This window comes from Aulostomus chinensis, chromosome 13 (genome assembly GCF_037954235.1).
Source record: "Aulostomus chinensis isolate RoL2024-O1b breed Wild chromosome 13, RoL_Achi_v1.0, whole genome shotgun sequence".
Lineage (NCBI taxonomy): Eukaryota > Metazoa > Chordata > Actinopteri > Syngnathiformes > Aulostomidae > Aulostomus > Aulostomus chinensis.
Window position 1 is genome coordinate 21,718,689 of NC_141332.1, and position 16,312 is coordinate 21,735,000.

General features: G+C 41.3%; 2 protein-coding genes across 3 annotated transcripts in view; one reads left to right on the plus strand and one right to left on the minus strand.

Annotated features, from left to right (window-relative positions):
• Positions 1 to 27: 27 nt before the first annotated feature.
• Positions 28 to 13,978, plus strand: gpc2 (glypican 2). 2 transcript variants are annotated; one of them, XM_086222092.1, is made up of 11 exons: positions 28 to 770; positions 2,291 to 2,449; positions 3,829 to 3,963; positions 5,956 to 6,131; positions 6,225 to 6,305; positions 6,651 to 6,816; positions 7,377 to 7,507; positions 8,679 to 8,825; positions 9,891 to 10,027; positions 11,534 to 11,706; positions 11,815 to 13,978. In XM_086222092.1, the coding sequence occupies exons 1-11, from the start codon at positions 557 to 559 to the stop codon at positions 12,084 to 12,086; spliced, it is 1,791 nt and encodes a 596-aa protein (XP_086078218.1). In that variant the 5' UTR covers positions 28 to 556; the 3' UTR covers positions 12,087 to 13,978. The 2 variants fall into 2 exon arrangements, with proteins under 2 accessions (XP_086078218.1, XP_086078219.1); XM_086222093.1 differs by lacking the exon at positions 28 to 770 and adding an exon at positions 1,225 to 1,285.
• Positions 13,313 to 16,312, minus strand: part of LOC147251424 (integrin alpha-6-like) — a 12,960-nt gene continuing 9,960 nt past the window's right edge. The window contains exons 22-28 of the mRNA XM_086222474.1: positions 16,213 to 16,312; positions 15,940 to 16,116; positions 15,764 to 15,862; positions 15,531 to 15,641; positions 15,263 to 15,367; positions 15,007 to 15,132; positions 13,313 to 14,176 (exon numbers count right to left, since the gene is read on the minus strand). The exon at positions 16,213 to 16,312 is cut by the window's right edge and continues 3 nt beyond it. Of these exons, the coding sequence (XP_086078600.1) occupies positions 14,096 to 14,176; positions 15,007 to 15,132; positions 15,263 to 15,367; positions 15,531 to 15,641; positions 15,764 to 15,862; positions 15,940 to 16,116; positions 16,213 to 16,312 (799 nt within the window). The 3' untranslated portion in view covers positions 13,313 to 14,095. The remainder of the gene's footprint in view (positions 14,177 to 15,006; positions 15,133 to 15,262; positions 15,368 to 15,530; positions 15,642 to 15,763; positions 15,863 to 15,939; positions 16,117 to 16,212) is intronic.

Below are 16,312 nucleotides of genomic sequence, written 5' to 3' on the forward strand. Positions count from 1 at the left end.
CCTATGTGGGAGTGGCAGGAGGTGGGGTTCACCCTGGACGGGTCACCGGCCAACAGGAGAAAGTAGGGCTCAGTATCTTGCTCAAGGATCCTTCGACATGATCACCGGGGGAAGTGAGGATCGAATCAACAACCCTCCGGTTACTAGACCGCCATTCTACCACAGAGCCAATGCCCCCCCTCATAAGAAATCAAACATTGGTTTCTAAATCGGTTTGGCTTTTACTTTGAAAGACAAAGTCAAGCTTCCGGTTCCACCTGGTCATAGGCGGTGTGAACTTTACTCGAGGATCTCCGATTGATGATGCTGAGAGGGACGGAGTGCCCCATCCATACCCCCTTTACATTTAGGAAGGACAGCAAACTGGAAACGGTCAATGGAACCAGTGATGTAAAAACCAGCGTGGACGCGTTTGTTCTTTGGCTTCTGGGAAAATTATGATCGTTTTAAGAGATTGACGATTTGGGACAGTTACTCGTGTGACTTTTGTGTGCATCCAAACCGGCTTTTTACCATTGACAACCAGAGTCTTTTTTTTTTCTTCTTTTTTTTTTAAATGAACCTGACCCCCTGGTTGTCCCCTGTGGTGAGGATGGATACCAGACACCGTGTATTTAAGTACCCGCTCCTTGTTCTGCTCGGCGCAGTCGTTTCCCTATCAGGGACGCGGAGCCCTGGAGCTGCTGCGGGGAGGAGCTGCTCAGACACCCGGCAGGTGTACGCTGAGAAGGGGTACAGCACAGGCACCGCTCCGGTGACTCAAATCTCCGGTAAGACACCATGCGTGTGGCAGAAACAAATCCCCCAGCCAGGCGGCTCCTGCAGAGCAGTGGCGTCCATAAAGAAATACAAGTATATTAGCATTTAAAAATACGGCAGCATGGAGAGTAGGTGCGTCAGTTTGCCCCAGTTTAACCGGGATTAAGAATAATGCAGAATAAAACTCACAGCGGAGAACCACAGACAGCCCAAAACATGGAGCAGCTTAAATAAAATTCAAGCTCCGTAACTCACTAGTAGGAGTTGGAGACGCATTAAAGATATCATTTGGAGTTTTCCCTCTAGAGAAACAATGCTGGGTGGTTTAAAACAAATTACACTCCCTCCTCCCCCCTTCTGTGCTGTTTAAATAGGATGATTAAGGGGATGAGCAAATTGCCAACACCGGTGCAACAAAGAACCTCGCCCCTAATTAGTCTTTGCCTACTGGCCCACTGCTAAATCCCTGCATGTACCCACAGGCTCTGTTCACCGGTGATAATCTTATCTGCTGAATGAAAAAATAGTATGTGGATTACGAACAGTGGAATTTTGAATAATTAGAAGTTTTGCTGAAGGGAGTTTGGATGTTGGGAGAAGAGGTGCTTTAAGAGGAAATGTGTGAAGATGGATGAGAGAATTATGGAGCTGCATGGACACTAGGGAGGTTCAAGTTTGCATGGAAAGAGTGAGAAGTGTGTGTGCAGACCCGCAGAAGTAAAAAAAAACAAACAAAAAAGGAAATTTGAAAAAAAAATCTATGTATTTGTGTGTGTGTGTGTGTGTGTGTGTGTGTGTGTGTGTAAAAAATGCAGACTGCTGTGCTTCACTGTGTTGGTTTAATTTTGTGTGTGTGAGTCACTCAGATAACTGCAATATTGATTGATTTTGTGTGTGTGTGTGTGTGTGTGTGTGTGTGTGTGTGTGTGTGTGCACGCACTGGGCTATCACTGCTGGCTCACTGTCCCGTGGGCAAGGGGAGCAGATGGCTGGGAGAGCGAAGGATGAAGAGAGGCAGTTTAGAAATGGAAATGGAGGGATGAAATGGGGCTAATAGTGAGAATCTGAGAGAGAACAAAAGAAACAGAGAGCTACATCAGTGAAGGTAGAGGTGGAAGGGAGACTTCCAGCTGTAATAACAGCAGTGAGGTTTGATGAAACAAAGAAATTAAACATTTTCTCCTCTCCGAGTGGCATGTTTGTCTCCCTGGGTTGTCGTTTGCATATCATTACCTCTGACATATCAAAGACCCAACCTGAGCTGACAAAGAAAGACAGATTGGAGCTGAATAATTCATGTAGGGAAATTAAAATTTTTTATCACACCCTTATCTCGGGTAGGTTTCCCCAACAGACTGCAGCAGAGCAGTAGACTGTCTCAGTAACTACACCCCGATTTAACATAAAATATTAATGATAACAGACCTACCTGTGCTACTGAATCTTTGTTGAACCAAATGTTCTATTTGGGGAGAGCTGAATCTCTCCACTCCTAAACATATGGGTGAATCTTTCTGTCTCCTTGGTGCAGGTGAGCACCTGCGGCTCTGTCCTCAGGACTACACCTGCTGCTCCAGTCAGATGGAGGAAACTCTGGCCCTTCAGAGCGAGCGGGACTTCCTCAAAGCGGTTGAAGAAAACAGCCAATTCCTCCTGACCACTTTTACTCAGAGACATCGCAGGTTTGATGGTAAGATATGCCCCCCCCCCCAAAAAAAAGGCCTCAAAAAAGGAGCACAAAGTGCATCAGTGATTTGTTAAAGTCAGAGTGAATACTGCAGGAAGACCAGCTGGGTTCGTTTGGGTTGGGCTGGCTTGCCTACATGCCTGAGTGTATTCGTTCCCAGCTGCATTATCAAGGTATTTTAGTCCAAGTTTTGAAAAAAGCCAGCAGTGGCACTTGGACTGACATGTTTACATGTGTGTTAAACGTCCGGCTTTTGTCCAACAAACACAATAAACAGACTTTCTTTAACAACGTGTTAATGTGGTGGGGCAGCGATCGAACGGCAGCAACAAGCAGGACAGCTCGGCAGAGTTGATCATCACGTGTGACGAAAAACACGGGGACAAGGCAAAAAAACGACAACAAAAAAAATCAAAACATTTCTCCTTCACTATCAAATATATAATATAGGCTGATTCTGTCTGTTTTTGGTGGGAAACACAGAACACACGCTGCAACAAGCAGGAAACACCAGTTGGCCTCCATGTTAGTTTTTCTGAAGTCATATTTGATCACTGTGAGAAGTCCCTGGAATCACCGCTTTGAAATTGTTTAGTATTCTGCAAAGTGTGCGGTCCTGTGACTTGACGCATCTTGAAGTATTACAAATCAGTTCAGCCAGTGGTTTTGCTTTTGGTCGCCCGTGTTTCTACATTCGGTTAGGATTCCAAAATTCTCTGGAGTTCACCAGACTTTGGGATCCAAAGCACCTTTGCTGGTTCTTTTCAGGATTTCTGTGTGTTGCTGAATTGTCTCTGTAAAGCACATTAAGCACTGTGAAAAGCACTATATAAAGACATATTACTTTATTTAATTTACTTTTAAGCACCGAACCTCCACAGCAGACTTTCTATTTGATTGTCATGTCTAAACTGAGCTGAAATAACCCAGATGACATCACCCTGACCTCATCTGGGCGACTTCCTCAGCGTTCTCCTTTCAGAGCCATTAATATTGAACAGACCTTCAAGTGTAAAGTCAGTGATGAAATCTACCTGGACAGCTTCAGCGACTGTCTGAGAACATTTAGTCAAAGTTGTCTGAAATCCTGTGCAGTATAGAAGGCTGCAGGTTTATAGGAGAAAAAGCCCAGAGCTGAATTGACATTTTCTCCTCCTACCTCCTGTGGACTGGCATCACCTTTTTTTTCTTTTCTTTTTTTCCCCCTCCTCGTCCTTTTATATAATGTACATGATGAATCATTTAAAGACTCTAAAGAAAGTGGGAGACAGCAAGTGAGACATTTTAAATCGACTCCATGCTGTTACATTCATGTAGGCACCAGTGTGATACCCGTGTGAGCCGCTAAGATATTTCATTTCTGTCTGTCCTTTTTTCCCCAGAGTTCTTCAGAGAACTTATAGACTTGTCAGAGAAGTCCATGAACCAGATGTTCACCAAGACCTACGGACGCCTCTTCACCCAGAATGCTCACGTCTTCCAGGAACTGTTTGAGGAGCTTCGCAGATATTATTTGGGTCAGTTCAGTGACACTGTTCTGCTTCGCTGCAATTGATTGGAGATGATGATGCTAGACAGGTTCACGCGAGGGATGCAAAAAAACCAAGATCATCATGTCTTGACCTTTTATTCTCTTGTTGCTATGTGACCTTTTAAACTCTTTTATTAGGATTTTGGTAGTTTTATTATATCGTTGCCTTTATGTGTCTTTGTTAAATCGACTTGTAACACTGCTTTGATATTATCATGATATTTACTTTTGTTACATCGTGAAAAATACACGTTAACATTGCAAATTTGGAAAAGTAACCAAAGCTCATGAATTAAATATTTCTTGTTGCCTCCTCAACATTAATGATGAGCAAAGACAAGACTTTGGCAAAACTGGGCCATATAAGTAACATCCATCTTTAGGTATATTTAAAAATTGACCAAATATCTCCCGATAATGAAGATGTGCCAATAATATTGTTCATATGGCATATTTAAATGTCGTAGTATTCTACATGTGACTCTGAAATATGCAGGGGTCCAATTTTACAGTGAGAGAAGTGCCTTTGCCGCCCAATTTAACAGGTTTTTTGATTCCACCATTGATTTGATATGGTATTCAGAACTAAACCATCAGAAACATGCAGTTTTACATTAATTTATTTCAGTTTATTCAGTCCAACTGCCCTGATGAATGACTACTTCTCTGGCAGTACTCCGTGGAAGCATGGAGCTACAATAATTCCTTCATTTACTGGTGGTTTCATTTATTTGCAATAATATCACTGTGGCTGTGAACAGTGGAACTCTGCAGAAGAGTATCAAAATGGTTTTGGAATCAGAGAAAACAGAGAGAGAGGGAGAGAGAGAGAGGGACGAGTAGACGAGTGGAATCCTGTGGATGCCAAACGGTTTCTATTTCTGTTCTGGATTGCTCCGTATTGGCATGACTGCCACTGGCTGGCGAGTCTACCTGCAGGCTGTTGCTGCTTAGTCACCCTGTCTTTGTCTGCCAAAACGTACGTTTGGCTAATTTGACATTGTATAGTAGACTACAGATTCATAATCTGGGTGCCTGATGACTCTACATGCTGAGCAACTATGTAGCATTTGACGAGTACCAGTTCTGCCTGGTAGTCTTTGTGTAATCCTGGACGTGGGTAGCGGACTTCAGTACTATTGACCAAATTGCTTCAGTACTATTGAGTATCAAAAGATGCCTCGTCATGCAGTACAAATTACCTGCCTGGGTAGGAAGTCTCCATGTTGATGTGAAGATATTGTGGTGTAAATCTGCTTTGAGATGGAAAAAATGGCAACACATTGAAATAAAAGCACGTAAGCCTGGAAACTGTAAGCAGATTGCAACCATGTTTTGGTAAACTGGTTTGTAATTTCATGATGTGAAACTAACCCAGGGAGCTGAAAACTTAACATTTCCAATGTCACATGTCATGCGATTTCAATTTTTTTAAAATGGATTTCAATCATTGTCAATAAAGGATTGACCGGGAACTGGTATCAAGGTCAAGGTGTCGGTAAAATTACCAGTATGGGAAATTTTTGAGAACTATTTACACTGCTTGACATATTGGATACATTTGTCTCATTCTGTTCCGTAACCGTCCTCTTAACAGACTTTGAAGTTGAATTCACACCCAACAGGGGTCAGTATGAAGATAGAGGATGTGAAAGTAGGACACGTGCATCATACGAGCTTAAACTTAACCCTGTTTACCGCAGGAGTCTGGAAAAAAAAAAAATTCGGTGGTTTTACAAGCATCGGTTGACCTGGCAATGATGTGAAAATGACTGACTTTACATTTGGTGGTGAATTATTCATTGGGCAAGCCAAATCAGCATCATATTCCCTTTAGATGCAGATTCTTTCCTTAGATGTAGTTTCTTTCAGGCTGTAAATTTAGCAGCTCTTTCTGTGTTTCACAAATGAACCCAGAAACACGAATTTCGAATGATCGCGCTTGTTTTAAGACCTCGTTTCATGCTTTTGTCCACAGGGGGCAGTGTGAGTCTGGCAGAGGTCCTATCGGACTTCTGGTCCAGACTGGTGGAGCGGGTCTTCTCTCTGGTCAACCCCCAGTATCAGTTCAGTGAGGAATACCTGGAGTGTGTCAGCAAACACGCCGAACAGCTGCAGCCATTTGGAGATGTGCCCCGTAAACTGCGAGTACAAGTGTGTGTCTTTTAATAAAACAACACAGATGACATTTATTGAACACTCGATCCATGACTGAACAACCTGATATCTCTGGTCTTTTTCATCCAGGTCTCCAGGGCTTTCATTGCAGCCAGAGCGCTTTCTCAGGGCTTGGCTACTGGGCGGGATATTGTCAACAAAGCTACAAAAGTAAGTGGTTCCTTATTTTGCTTTTTAAAAGGCAGCAATAATTCAAGTAAAATAACTGAATTTTATTAATAAGCTTAAAGTGAGGGCTCAAAATAGAAAAGTGTTCCTTTATAATTATTTCTGTTTATGGGTCTTCTAAAAGAAAAAAAAGGCTCCTCACAACTCAAAATAAATAAACGTGAAGCTGGTAAAAAAGAAATAGGATAAGAAAACTCAGTGACTGAAATAACTGCATGCTTCCTGAACCCTGAAGGTCACAGTTCTTCTCAGTTTTGATTTCGTTCCATTGCTTTACTCACTTGTTTGTCTGGGTTTAATGCCTCCACCCACCGCTTTGTTTTTCAGTTGACTGCAGATTCCGAGTGTGTGCGGGGTCTGATGCGTCAGTGGTACTGCCCGCTGTGCCGAGGCATGCCCTCTCTGCGGCCCTGCCACTCCCTGTGCCTTAATGTCATGAAGGGCTGCTTGGCCAATCAGGCCGACCTGGACACAGAATGGAATAATTTCATTGGTGGGTGAGGGGAAGAGGTGGGCTTTTGGAGGACAACAAAACATCCTTATGTTATTTTTGCTTAATTGAGGTTGGGAGATGTCTTTAAAAACACCGCTTTGCCCGGTGTAACGACAAGGTCAATGACGTTTAATTGCTTTTTGAATTCTAAACAATAACTGACTGAACATACCTAAAAGCGGATTCATTTTATCGAGGTTTACCAGTCGTTTACTTCCCCTAATGAATTCCTCCTCCATTAATCATTCATGCTTCTCTGCTCCTCCACAATTGAGCTGTCTCCTTATGTTTCCTCTCCTCTTTCATCAAACCTATACATCCTCTTCACTTTTCCTTTTCATGTGCAGTGCTTCCTCTTATTTTCATCACATCATGTGAGTTGTGACCAGTCATTTTACCCCGATGAATCATTTTCCAGCCACCTTTCTTCTCTCCTACTCCCTCTTTATATGACCTCTGCTGCTAATTTTAGTGCCCTGTAACACCTTTTTGGATTGAATGTAATAACAGACTTTATCACTCCACCACCTCTGTCTGTCTCTCCGCATGTCCTCCGTCAGATGCCCTCTACCAGGTGTCAGAGAAGTTAGAGGGGCCATTCAACATGGAGCTTGCAGCCGACTCAATCTCCGTGAAAGTGTCAGAAGCCATCATGCACATGCAAGAAAACAGCGTCAGCATCTCCACAAAGGCAAGGAGGACTGAGTTTTGAAAGGGTTAAATTAAATGGCACATCATGTCATCTGTGCAACTGAAGAGGAGGAAAATAACCTACAGAGGGAAGAAAAATGAAGAATTATGGATTTATCATGATCTCTTTCACATCATTTGATTATTGAGTTAAAACAATGGACCACCAAGTGGAGATGAACCTTTGTGTTTTTGACACAAAATAAGAACTTCAAGATGGAGTTGAGTTTAATAGGCTATTTTAATGAAATTATCAATCCTTGGTGCCAATCTACCTATGTGTGGCAGAATGACTTTAAATGATTAAACTATTCATATTTCACCCCACTCCTACTGTGCAAAAATACTTTCATGATCATTATAATTTGAGGTAATTTTGTCAAAATTGGGATATGGCTGACTGCAAATTGCAGGAGGGTGCAGTAGTTCTTAAAGGATTGTGTCAAAAGAGCATTTTAAATTAAATGTGATGCTGCAGAGGCGTCTTTGTTTGATACACATCCCCACAACTATATCGTAATCATTTACAGCTTTTTCAAAATGAGTAATGATGTAAGAAAAAAAAACTCCATTTCCTCTCATATTGTAACATCAGTGAAAATAAATCTTTTTTTTTTTTTAAAGAAAATCATACAAACCTTAATCTGAGGTTGAATATTCTTGAGGTTGTTGCCAAACAGAAAAACCCAAAACAAAACAGCACACCTTTTCTTATTGCTCTGTACTTACTGACCCATGTGAATGAAAAATCATCCACCATCTCCCCAAAAAAAGCCAAAGTTGTAATCTTTCTCGGTTAATTTTTTTAATCATCTTAATGAGACATGTAGCTAAATTACAGGATTTGTACATGGAGAGCACGACGGCCACACAGTGATAACATGGCAGGCGTCCCAGGAGATAATCCACCAGAGAGACACCCACATCTTGTTCGAAACAGCTCCTGTGGTGGCGGTGCTTGAGGGAACAGGGAGTTCTTTCCCTCTAAGCTCAGCTTTTTTGTTTGCTGCATATCACAAATAGAGTGTGATTGTGAAGGTTGTAGTGCGTGTGTGGGTCTGTATGTTTCCAGTTCACATCCACGATTCAAATGGTTGAAGACTCCAGAGATGATAAAAATGAGAGGTAGTTTCTTACACTGGTGTTAATTTGGATTTATTCATCTATTGTAGGTGTTCCAGGGCTGTGGGAGCCCCAGGCTGGCCCCAGGGAGGTCCAAGCGCTCACCCAAAGAGTCCGGGGGCAACAGAAGACCTTTCCGTACCTATAGCCCAGAGGAAAAACCCACCACTGCTGCAGGCACGAACCTGGACAGACTGGTGAGGATGACACATAAACTGGCTACTCATCAACAGAAGTGTTTCGCTGTAATGAATTCAAAATTGCTTAAACCTGCAGTAATTGAGCTTCTTAGTTACTTGCAGCATAAAATCATGATATCACAGCAGACACGGAGCAACTTAAGTGTTTAATATTCACTCCAGTGACCCCCGGGGGTAAATATCGGGCTCTGGAGATGCTGAATGCTCCTGTATCTTCACTAACTAGCTTTTGGCAATATGGTTCTGGGCATGACAGCAAAAAAAAAAAGTTTCCTAAATAAAACGATGAGCAGACAAACTTGTCTTTCTTGCAGTTAATTGCAGAGTCTTCAGCTGAAGGACAGATACTGTCACACTGAGTGCCAGAAAATTGGTAAAGAAGTATTGAAAAAAGACTTTTGACTTTCACTTTTGAAGTGACTCAATGATGGAAGCACACCGCACGCCAAGCTCAAGAGAAGAGCCTTGAGCAGTTTCCCTGTTACTTATTCATACATGACATACAGTAGAAACCCTCATATTCCCTGGCAGTAAATACTGTTTTGAGTACACAGGTTATACCAGGGTTGTACAATTTTCTCCTCACACTGAGCAAGTAGCATTCTGCTTTTTTTTTTTCTGAAAAGAGCTGCATCTGGAAACAATACTGAGGACAAGAGAAGTAAAACTAAACATAAACAGTAAAACAGCTGGGAAAACATCAGCTGAAAGATGAAGCAATGGTTAATTGTTCTGTTTGTTCATCACTGTAGAGGAATAAGCAAAGAGTGAAGCAAACAGCAGCAATCTGAACTTGGTACAAGCAACTAATAATAGAGAAGATATCGAGACAGTACCGCTGTGGCCAAATAAGTCAGATCAAGAGCACGAAGTTGGCACTGATGTCTACTCTATGTAGAAAACAGAAAAGACGTCCTGACACCGGAGCAGTGCCGTGTTACTTTGACTTTGCCCAGCGTCAGCACTGCAGCCTCCATATGCTTCCTCCAGCCAGCCGTACCAAACAAGAATACTTTAAAACCAGACATGAGTCATAACCAATTTCTGTCCGCCTCCTCACAGGTTACTGAACTGAAGGAGCGACTGCGGCCCATGCGGAGCTTCTGGGTGTCCCTCCCACACACCATCTGCAATGATGAAAAGATGGCTTCCGACGTCACTAATGAAGACCGCTGCTGGAACGGGCAGACCCGGGGGAGGTGAGCAAGATCAGAGCGGAGGGAGGGAGGGGATTGATGTAGGTAGAGGAGGAGGAGTGAGTGAGTGATGGTGCAGAGGTGGAAAGGATGCAACAGATGGAATGGAGTTGATTTAATTTTTGCTTCCAGTCACCCACATGTTGTTCTGTTCATGATTGCTTTGAGGCTCTCAGATACAGTCCAGGACCACATACCTGGTCCGACAAAGGAGGAGACCATGTGAGCGGGTGTGTGTACTGCAGATATCGCTTATGATGTGGTGACATAAACCTGTCCGTCAAATTGTGGGGACTCACTTGACTTTTGGGGAGAAAAGCAAGTTGATATGATGTCAAATATTCAGGGATAAGATGTAGACTGAGGTTCATGTTCGGATTCCGCAAGTCGTGGTTGTAGTCACGTCCCCAGTTAATGAAGTGATGGGAGATTGTGTGATCATTTATGATTGCAGTATTTATGATGCCCGCTGTTGCTTTAGGCAACAGTATTATGTAAAACTACACCCACTACATTTGCAGGGTGAGGAAGCAGCCATACATCTGCCGGTATAAAATATCTAACCGTTCTAATTACTCTGGCAAAAAATAACACCACAAACAGAATTGCCACCATCTTCAAAGCCTAAAGACTGTTTTTAATGTATGAAAACTTAAAGCACTGGAAGGCCTGGTCATAAAAGGTTGCCCATGAAATACATGTGACCACCAGGCAGGGAAAGTGTGGGCGAGGGAAATGAATGAACAGCTCGTTCCCCCCATCAAGTACTGCTGACACACCCTTGAGCAAGGCACACAACCCACTTTTATTAGGATAGGACAAATGCAGGGACTTTCCCCTCGGGTACTCATAGAGAATGAACAAAGAAATGGCCTTTGGCCTTTCAAACATGTGGTGTTAGGAAGAAACAGCTGAGCTTTTTTGCAAATTCAAGGTTCACAGTGTGAAATAACAACAGACAAAAAAAAAAAAAAAACCGCAGCAACAACTCAGAGAAGCAGCGGATATAAAAAGCACAAGGCTACGGACGTACCTATGACAAGCACAAATAAGCTTTACAACATTAATTATCTTAGCAATCAGATATGCTAGAATTATCCCTTTACATAATCTGAGGCTGACAGCATACTCATTAGTTGTGCAGTTAACTGATCGTAAAACCAAAGTTTTTGACAATGAAAAATTTGACTTGATGGCAGTGGATGGAAAATAAAACTCATTATTAGAGCGACAAGGATGAGTGATGACGAGTTACACAAAAACTATGTGATGATAACAAAGAGATGTGCACACATGAGTCAGTTCTTTCATGCAAAACCCAAATATTAGGGGTTACGGCTTCCCCTTGCAGAACAGCCACACACAGCCACATGCACGGGGGTTCAAGAGCCAACTCTTCCCTATTTGTTGTAATGTGGCTCTTGCAGTATGATGCTTTTTTTTTTTTTTAAATAATGCCTGTTGAAATAATACTGTGTGCATTCATGTGGTCTGTGTGTACACATTCAGGTACCTCCCAGATGTGACTGGAGATGGGCTGGTCAGCCAGATCAACAACCCTGAGGTAGAAGTGGACATTGCCCGGCCAGATGTGCGAACCAGACAGCTGATCATGGAGCTGAGGGTGGTGACTAACAAACTGAGACACGCTCAGAGCGGACAGGACATGGACTTTATGGACAGTAAGTCAATCTACAGTAAAATTGTGTGTTTATTCTAGTTCAACAGTTCTATTTTCATTAACACGTGGATGTTAATCATGTGTTAAACTGTTTTTTCTTTTGCACCAGGTGAGGAAGGAAGCGGTTCAGGGGGCGGAGATAACGGTGAGAGATACAATGATGATTGGCCAGGTTACGGTCCTTACTCACCGCCCTACAACAAGCCAGCGCGAAACCCCGCCTCCAACCCGGCTAAGCCCCCTCGTGTCCGAGAAAGAAACAAGTGGAACAAAAACAACGGCCAAGGACGAGTCAAATCTGCAACAAGTCAGCTCACCTCCTCCCTGCTTCCTTTGTTGTTTCTACCTTTTGTGGTCACTATTGCCCCCATGTGGAGATAGCTGGTTATTGCCGTGTGAAGGTAATTCTATGTCCTTTCGGGAGTCTGAAGCACATTATGACGAAGAAAAAAAAACACAACAACATTCCGTTTGGTTGCACCAGCAGAACAAGAAAAGACCAAACAGGTTAATTCAGCTACAATCAAAAACCTGTTTACACAAAAAATAATTATGGCCCCCCCCCCCCAGCAAACAACTAAAATCAGTGTACTGATTTAAAAAAACAAACAAAAAACAACAGCTCCAGATGAATCAGTTTCAGTGCCATTATGTGAATGTGCAACATGTTCTGGTCTTGCTGAATGACGTGTGGCATTTGGGAACAGCAGGTGAATTATAGTGTGATGGAGCTGATGGTTCCATGGTTTCGGTGTGTGAGATAGAAATTAGTTGTGACAGTAATTACTGTGTAGTTTCAGTGAGCTGCTGCTTTGATCATCTGAGTGTGCTCTTCTTTTACTGGTGTTCTCATGAAATTCTGTTTATTTGATGGGTTTCAGTCATTTATGTTATCTAATCAAGGTACAAAGATATCATTTAATCATTTAAAGTTCAAATTGAATCAAAAGTTTGTCAGAAATCTTAAAACCAAACTTAGCTGGAATGTATTTAAGAGCTCAAATTAATTTTTGGGTTTGCTTTTAATGACAAGAAGTTGATTTATGTAATATATGAATACCTTTAATTTATTTATATTTTAATGACCAATTGTCTTTATTGTTTTGATGGTTAGCAAAGTAAGGGTTGAGTATTCTAAAAAGAAAAAAAAAAGTGTTTTTTATCTTCTATGCTAAAAAAAAGGCTAACAAAATCACTTTTTTCTTAAAACTCCAGTTTTAAAATCAAACCAACTAAAAATGTAATCACTGAATATATTGGACCCCAGGACCAGCTAGAAATTTTCTGATATTTTTAATCTTAATTTGAGATTGTTATCAGTGGTTGTGTGTGAGGGAAAGAGTTTGTATGATGTTTTATATTGTCTGTTATATGCTTTGGTGTCATGTTATAAGGTTCTGAGGTGTTCGGACGTTTTTATTTTGTTTTTTTTTTGTTTTACATAGTGCACTTTTCTACTTAATTTTTTTTCTTAAAAGCAACAAAAAAAAAGACGGACTGAGCTCATGGTTTGGAGAAGTGAGAGACGGTGGCTCGTTGTCATAAGTTGCCATACGCCGAATGTGTTTTTGACGAAATGAAAGCGAAGATTCAAGTCCAGTCTAGTGTACAGTCCAGGTGAAGTTCTATCGATTTTCAAAAGAGCACAGCAACAAAGATGAATAAAAAAAAAAAAAAGTATAGACGATGTCAACAGACACTTTTCTAAATCCCACTTAATTGTAATAGAAGCACAAGAAAAACACTTTTGTCAAATGGGATAATATCCCTGTACAAAACAAAGACAGAGAAACATTTCCTTTGAAAACTTTTTTTTTTCCCCCCGGATATATTCACCATTAATAAAAAGGCGATATCAGCCTTTAAGATACCTGTGCTTTGTAAATAATCGAAGAAAAGCAAGGTGTAATATTGATATTAACCTCTGATTGAGGCCAGCAATCATTGTGCGGTCTGCATTTTTTTTAATTACTGACACAAACACCGTATTTTATTTCACCAACACCGATGAAAAAGAGTTTTTTTTCTCTCTCTCAGTATTTCAGAATCAACAGTGTTGTAATCATATGTGGTTTTGACGATCAGCGTTCAGATAAGTAGACGGTGGCTACAAATTTCCAATGAATTTCAGGTAAATTCTCACAACTCACACATTCCATCATGGTGAAAGTATAGCACAACTTTTTTCATGTTGTTGTAACAGTTTTTTGGTATCAAACAAGTGATATTTTTTGCTTCATTAAAAAAATGGAAGAAAGCGACATAAATGAATATATGTGTGATTTTTTTTTTTAAGTACAAAAAAAAAAAAAAAGAATCCATAAATGGAGACATTGAAAGACGCCCCCTTGATGTCTCTGTGGATGGCTTCTCATGTCTCTGAGTTTTCCTCAGGCTTTAGGATAGGCGGTTTTTGTGTTCCTATGAGATGAGAACTTCTCGTTAGGAGCACAACTGTTGATGCATCCATGCTGACGGGGACAAAAAAAAATAAAAGTCACCACACACAGAATAGCGCATTCACAATGGATAATAATCAACCCAAATGACTGCGAAAAATAGCTTCATAGATGAATAACACCTGCGTTTAATTCTTGAGTGTCCTCGCAGTAAGAGGTGATCATAATATTTGACAGTAGGCAATAGTTACGGTACATTATTAATTTTCCATATTAAAGTGAAAAATACACCCAGAGTAAATAAGTGGAGAACTGGAACGAAAATATCCTCATTCACAGGGCACGAGGGGTCAGTGAGCACAGTCTGAAATGGAGCGCGTCTGTAAGAAGGTTAAGGAAGTTGTGTATCCTTCTGTTTGCTTTGTACCCTTTCTGTTACTCTAAAGGTGCACTTGCTGCCTCTGACTGTTCTTCTGAAGTAACAAATGTTCTACTAAAAGGAAAATTCTCCACCTCTAAAACTCTTCTCGTCTCGCGCCCTACCCCTGTTCCTCCGTTTCTGAGTTAGAAAAAGTGTGAAAATGACGTGACTCATTTCCTGAGCTGTCCTGGTTACCAACTGGCCCATGTGAGATTTTGAAAGTACGTGTTAGACATCGTTCTGCAAAATTGTAAACAAAACACCAAATAAGGAAATAACTTACGGTGTCCTTCCATTCTGAAGAGTTTCACACCTGACTATGACAAATTAGGAGGATTTTACCTTTGATTTGTCTTGTGTGAGTGCCATTTTAGAGTAGCATAGCACTTGGATGCTTGAAACCTGTGACTAAATGACTATCAACAGCCGACTTCATGGGAAACATTAAATGAAAGGACCTTGGACTTAATTCAACGGTTACCTTCCACAGCAAGAAGCCAAGAGCTGCTAGCAACAGGAGTCCGGCAATGACTGTCAGGAAGATTATCCACCAGGCGACTTTAGAGAAGTATTCCGTTTTTCTCTCAAGGAACACTGTCAACTTCAGCTGTGGATGAAGGCGCCATTTAGCAGAGCGTTAAGATTTATTAAACGATGAGAAGTGCTGAAACTCAGATAAATTTGTAGATGGTTTGCATGATGAATTGGGAAAAAAAATTGCCTGGTAAAGGTTTTACTTTTGTTGCAGGCTTCTCTGGTTTGAGTCCAATATTCTCAGGAGTGTTTTTTAGACTCAGAGCAGCATCCACAACAACGTCGAGGTAATTCAAAGAGCCGTAATCCTGAATGAGGGAAGCAAAAATAAATAAGTGATTATTCAGTTAAATTTCCTGGAAGTGCAGAGTAAGTGATGAAAAAGCTAAAAGTGACCATTTGTATTTATTGGACTCAAGTTTGTGGCATAAGGCATCATTCTCTATCAGATAATGATGTATTCAAGAGTACCTCTATAAAAGTTATGTTCCAGAGGCGGGAATTCAGAACAATTGCTGCATTACTGTCCAAACCCACTAGAGGGCAGCTGATCTCCACACATTTCAGTCCATCAGCGCACGTCTGAGGAAGGTAGAACGAAAGGCCAGAGGCCGGCATTGTAGATTAACTCACAAATCAGCAGGTGATGAGGCATCCAAGCTCCCTAAATCGAGCTCGAATACAATTTAAGTAGAATTTCTCACCAATGTTTTGTATTTCCTTTTTTGTGTGAAAAAGATGAAATCCTTTGTGGAGAGGGCTTCATGTACCGCCTCACTTCGCCTTCTCCTCGAGGGCAAACCCTTGATATCAGACAGTATCAGGTAAAATGTATGACTTTATGGCATTAATTGAAATTTGAATGAAAAGTATTAATTACCTTTAAAAGTCTGATTGGATTGACTTCGTTTACAGGTGAGCAGGGTATAGGTTGCAGATTTTTACTGCTCATCTGGGTCAAGTAGAGCAGCCATTTTCCAGCAGAATTCTCTTTTGGCCAGTAGATATTTAGAGATGCATTGGCAAAAGATTGCAGGGATCTGCCCAAATTTGTTATCTATTTCAAACAAAGAAACACAGCAGTTGATGCATGTTGACCAGCTAAAGTCAGAAATGCAATGAAGAGCTTGGAGAGAAACAAATAGCAGCTCACCATAAATTCAAATTGGACCACAACTCCAACATTATCCTCTGATTTTATAACACGTTCAGCCTTCTGGTCGGTGCTGAGGGACACTTGGGAAGGTTTGGCT

Coding starts and splice junctions, on each gene's coding strand:
- gpc2 (XM_086222092.1), top strand. CDS start 557: ATGAACCTGACCCCCTGGTTGTCCCCTGTGGTGAGGATGGATACCAGA. Junction 2,450..3,828: donor GAGACATCGCAGGTTTGATG/GTAAGATATGCC, acceptor TTTTTTCCCCAG/AGTTCTTCAGAGAACTTATA. Junction 6,306..6,650: donor TTGTCAACAAAGCTACAAAA/GTAAGTGGTTCC, acceptor TTTGTTTTTCAG/TTGACTGCAGATTCCGAGTG.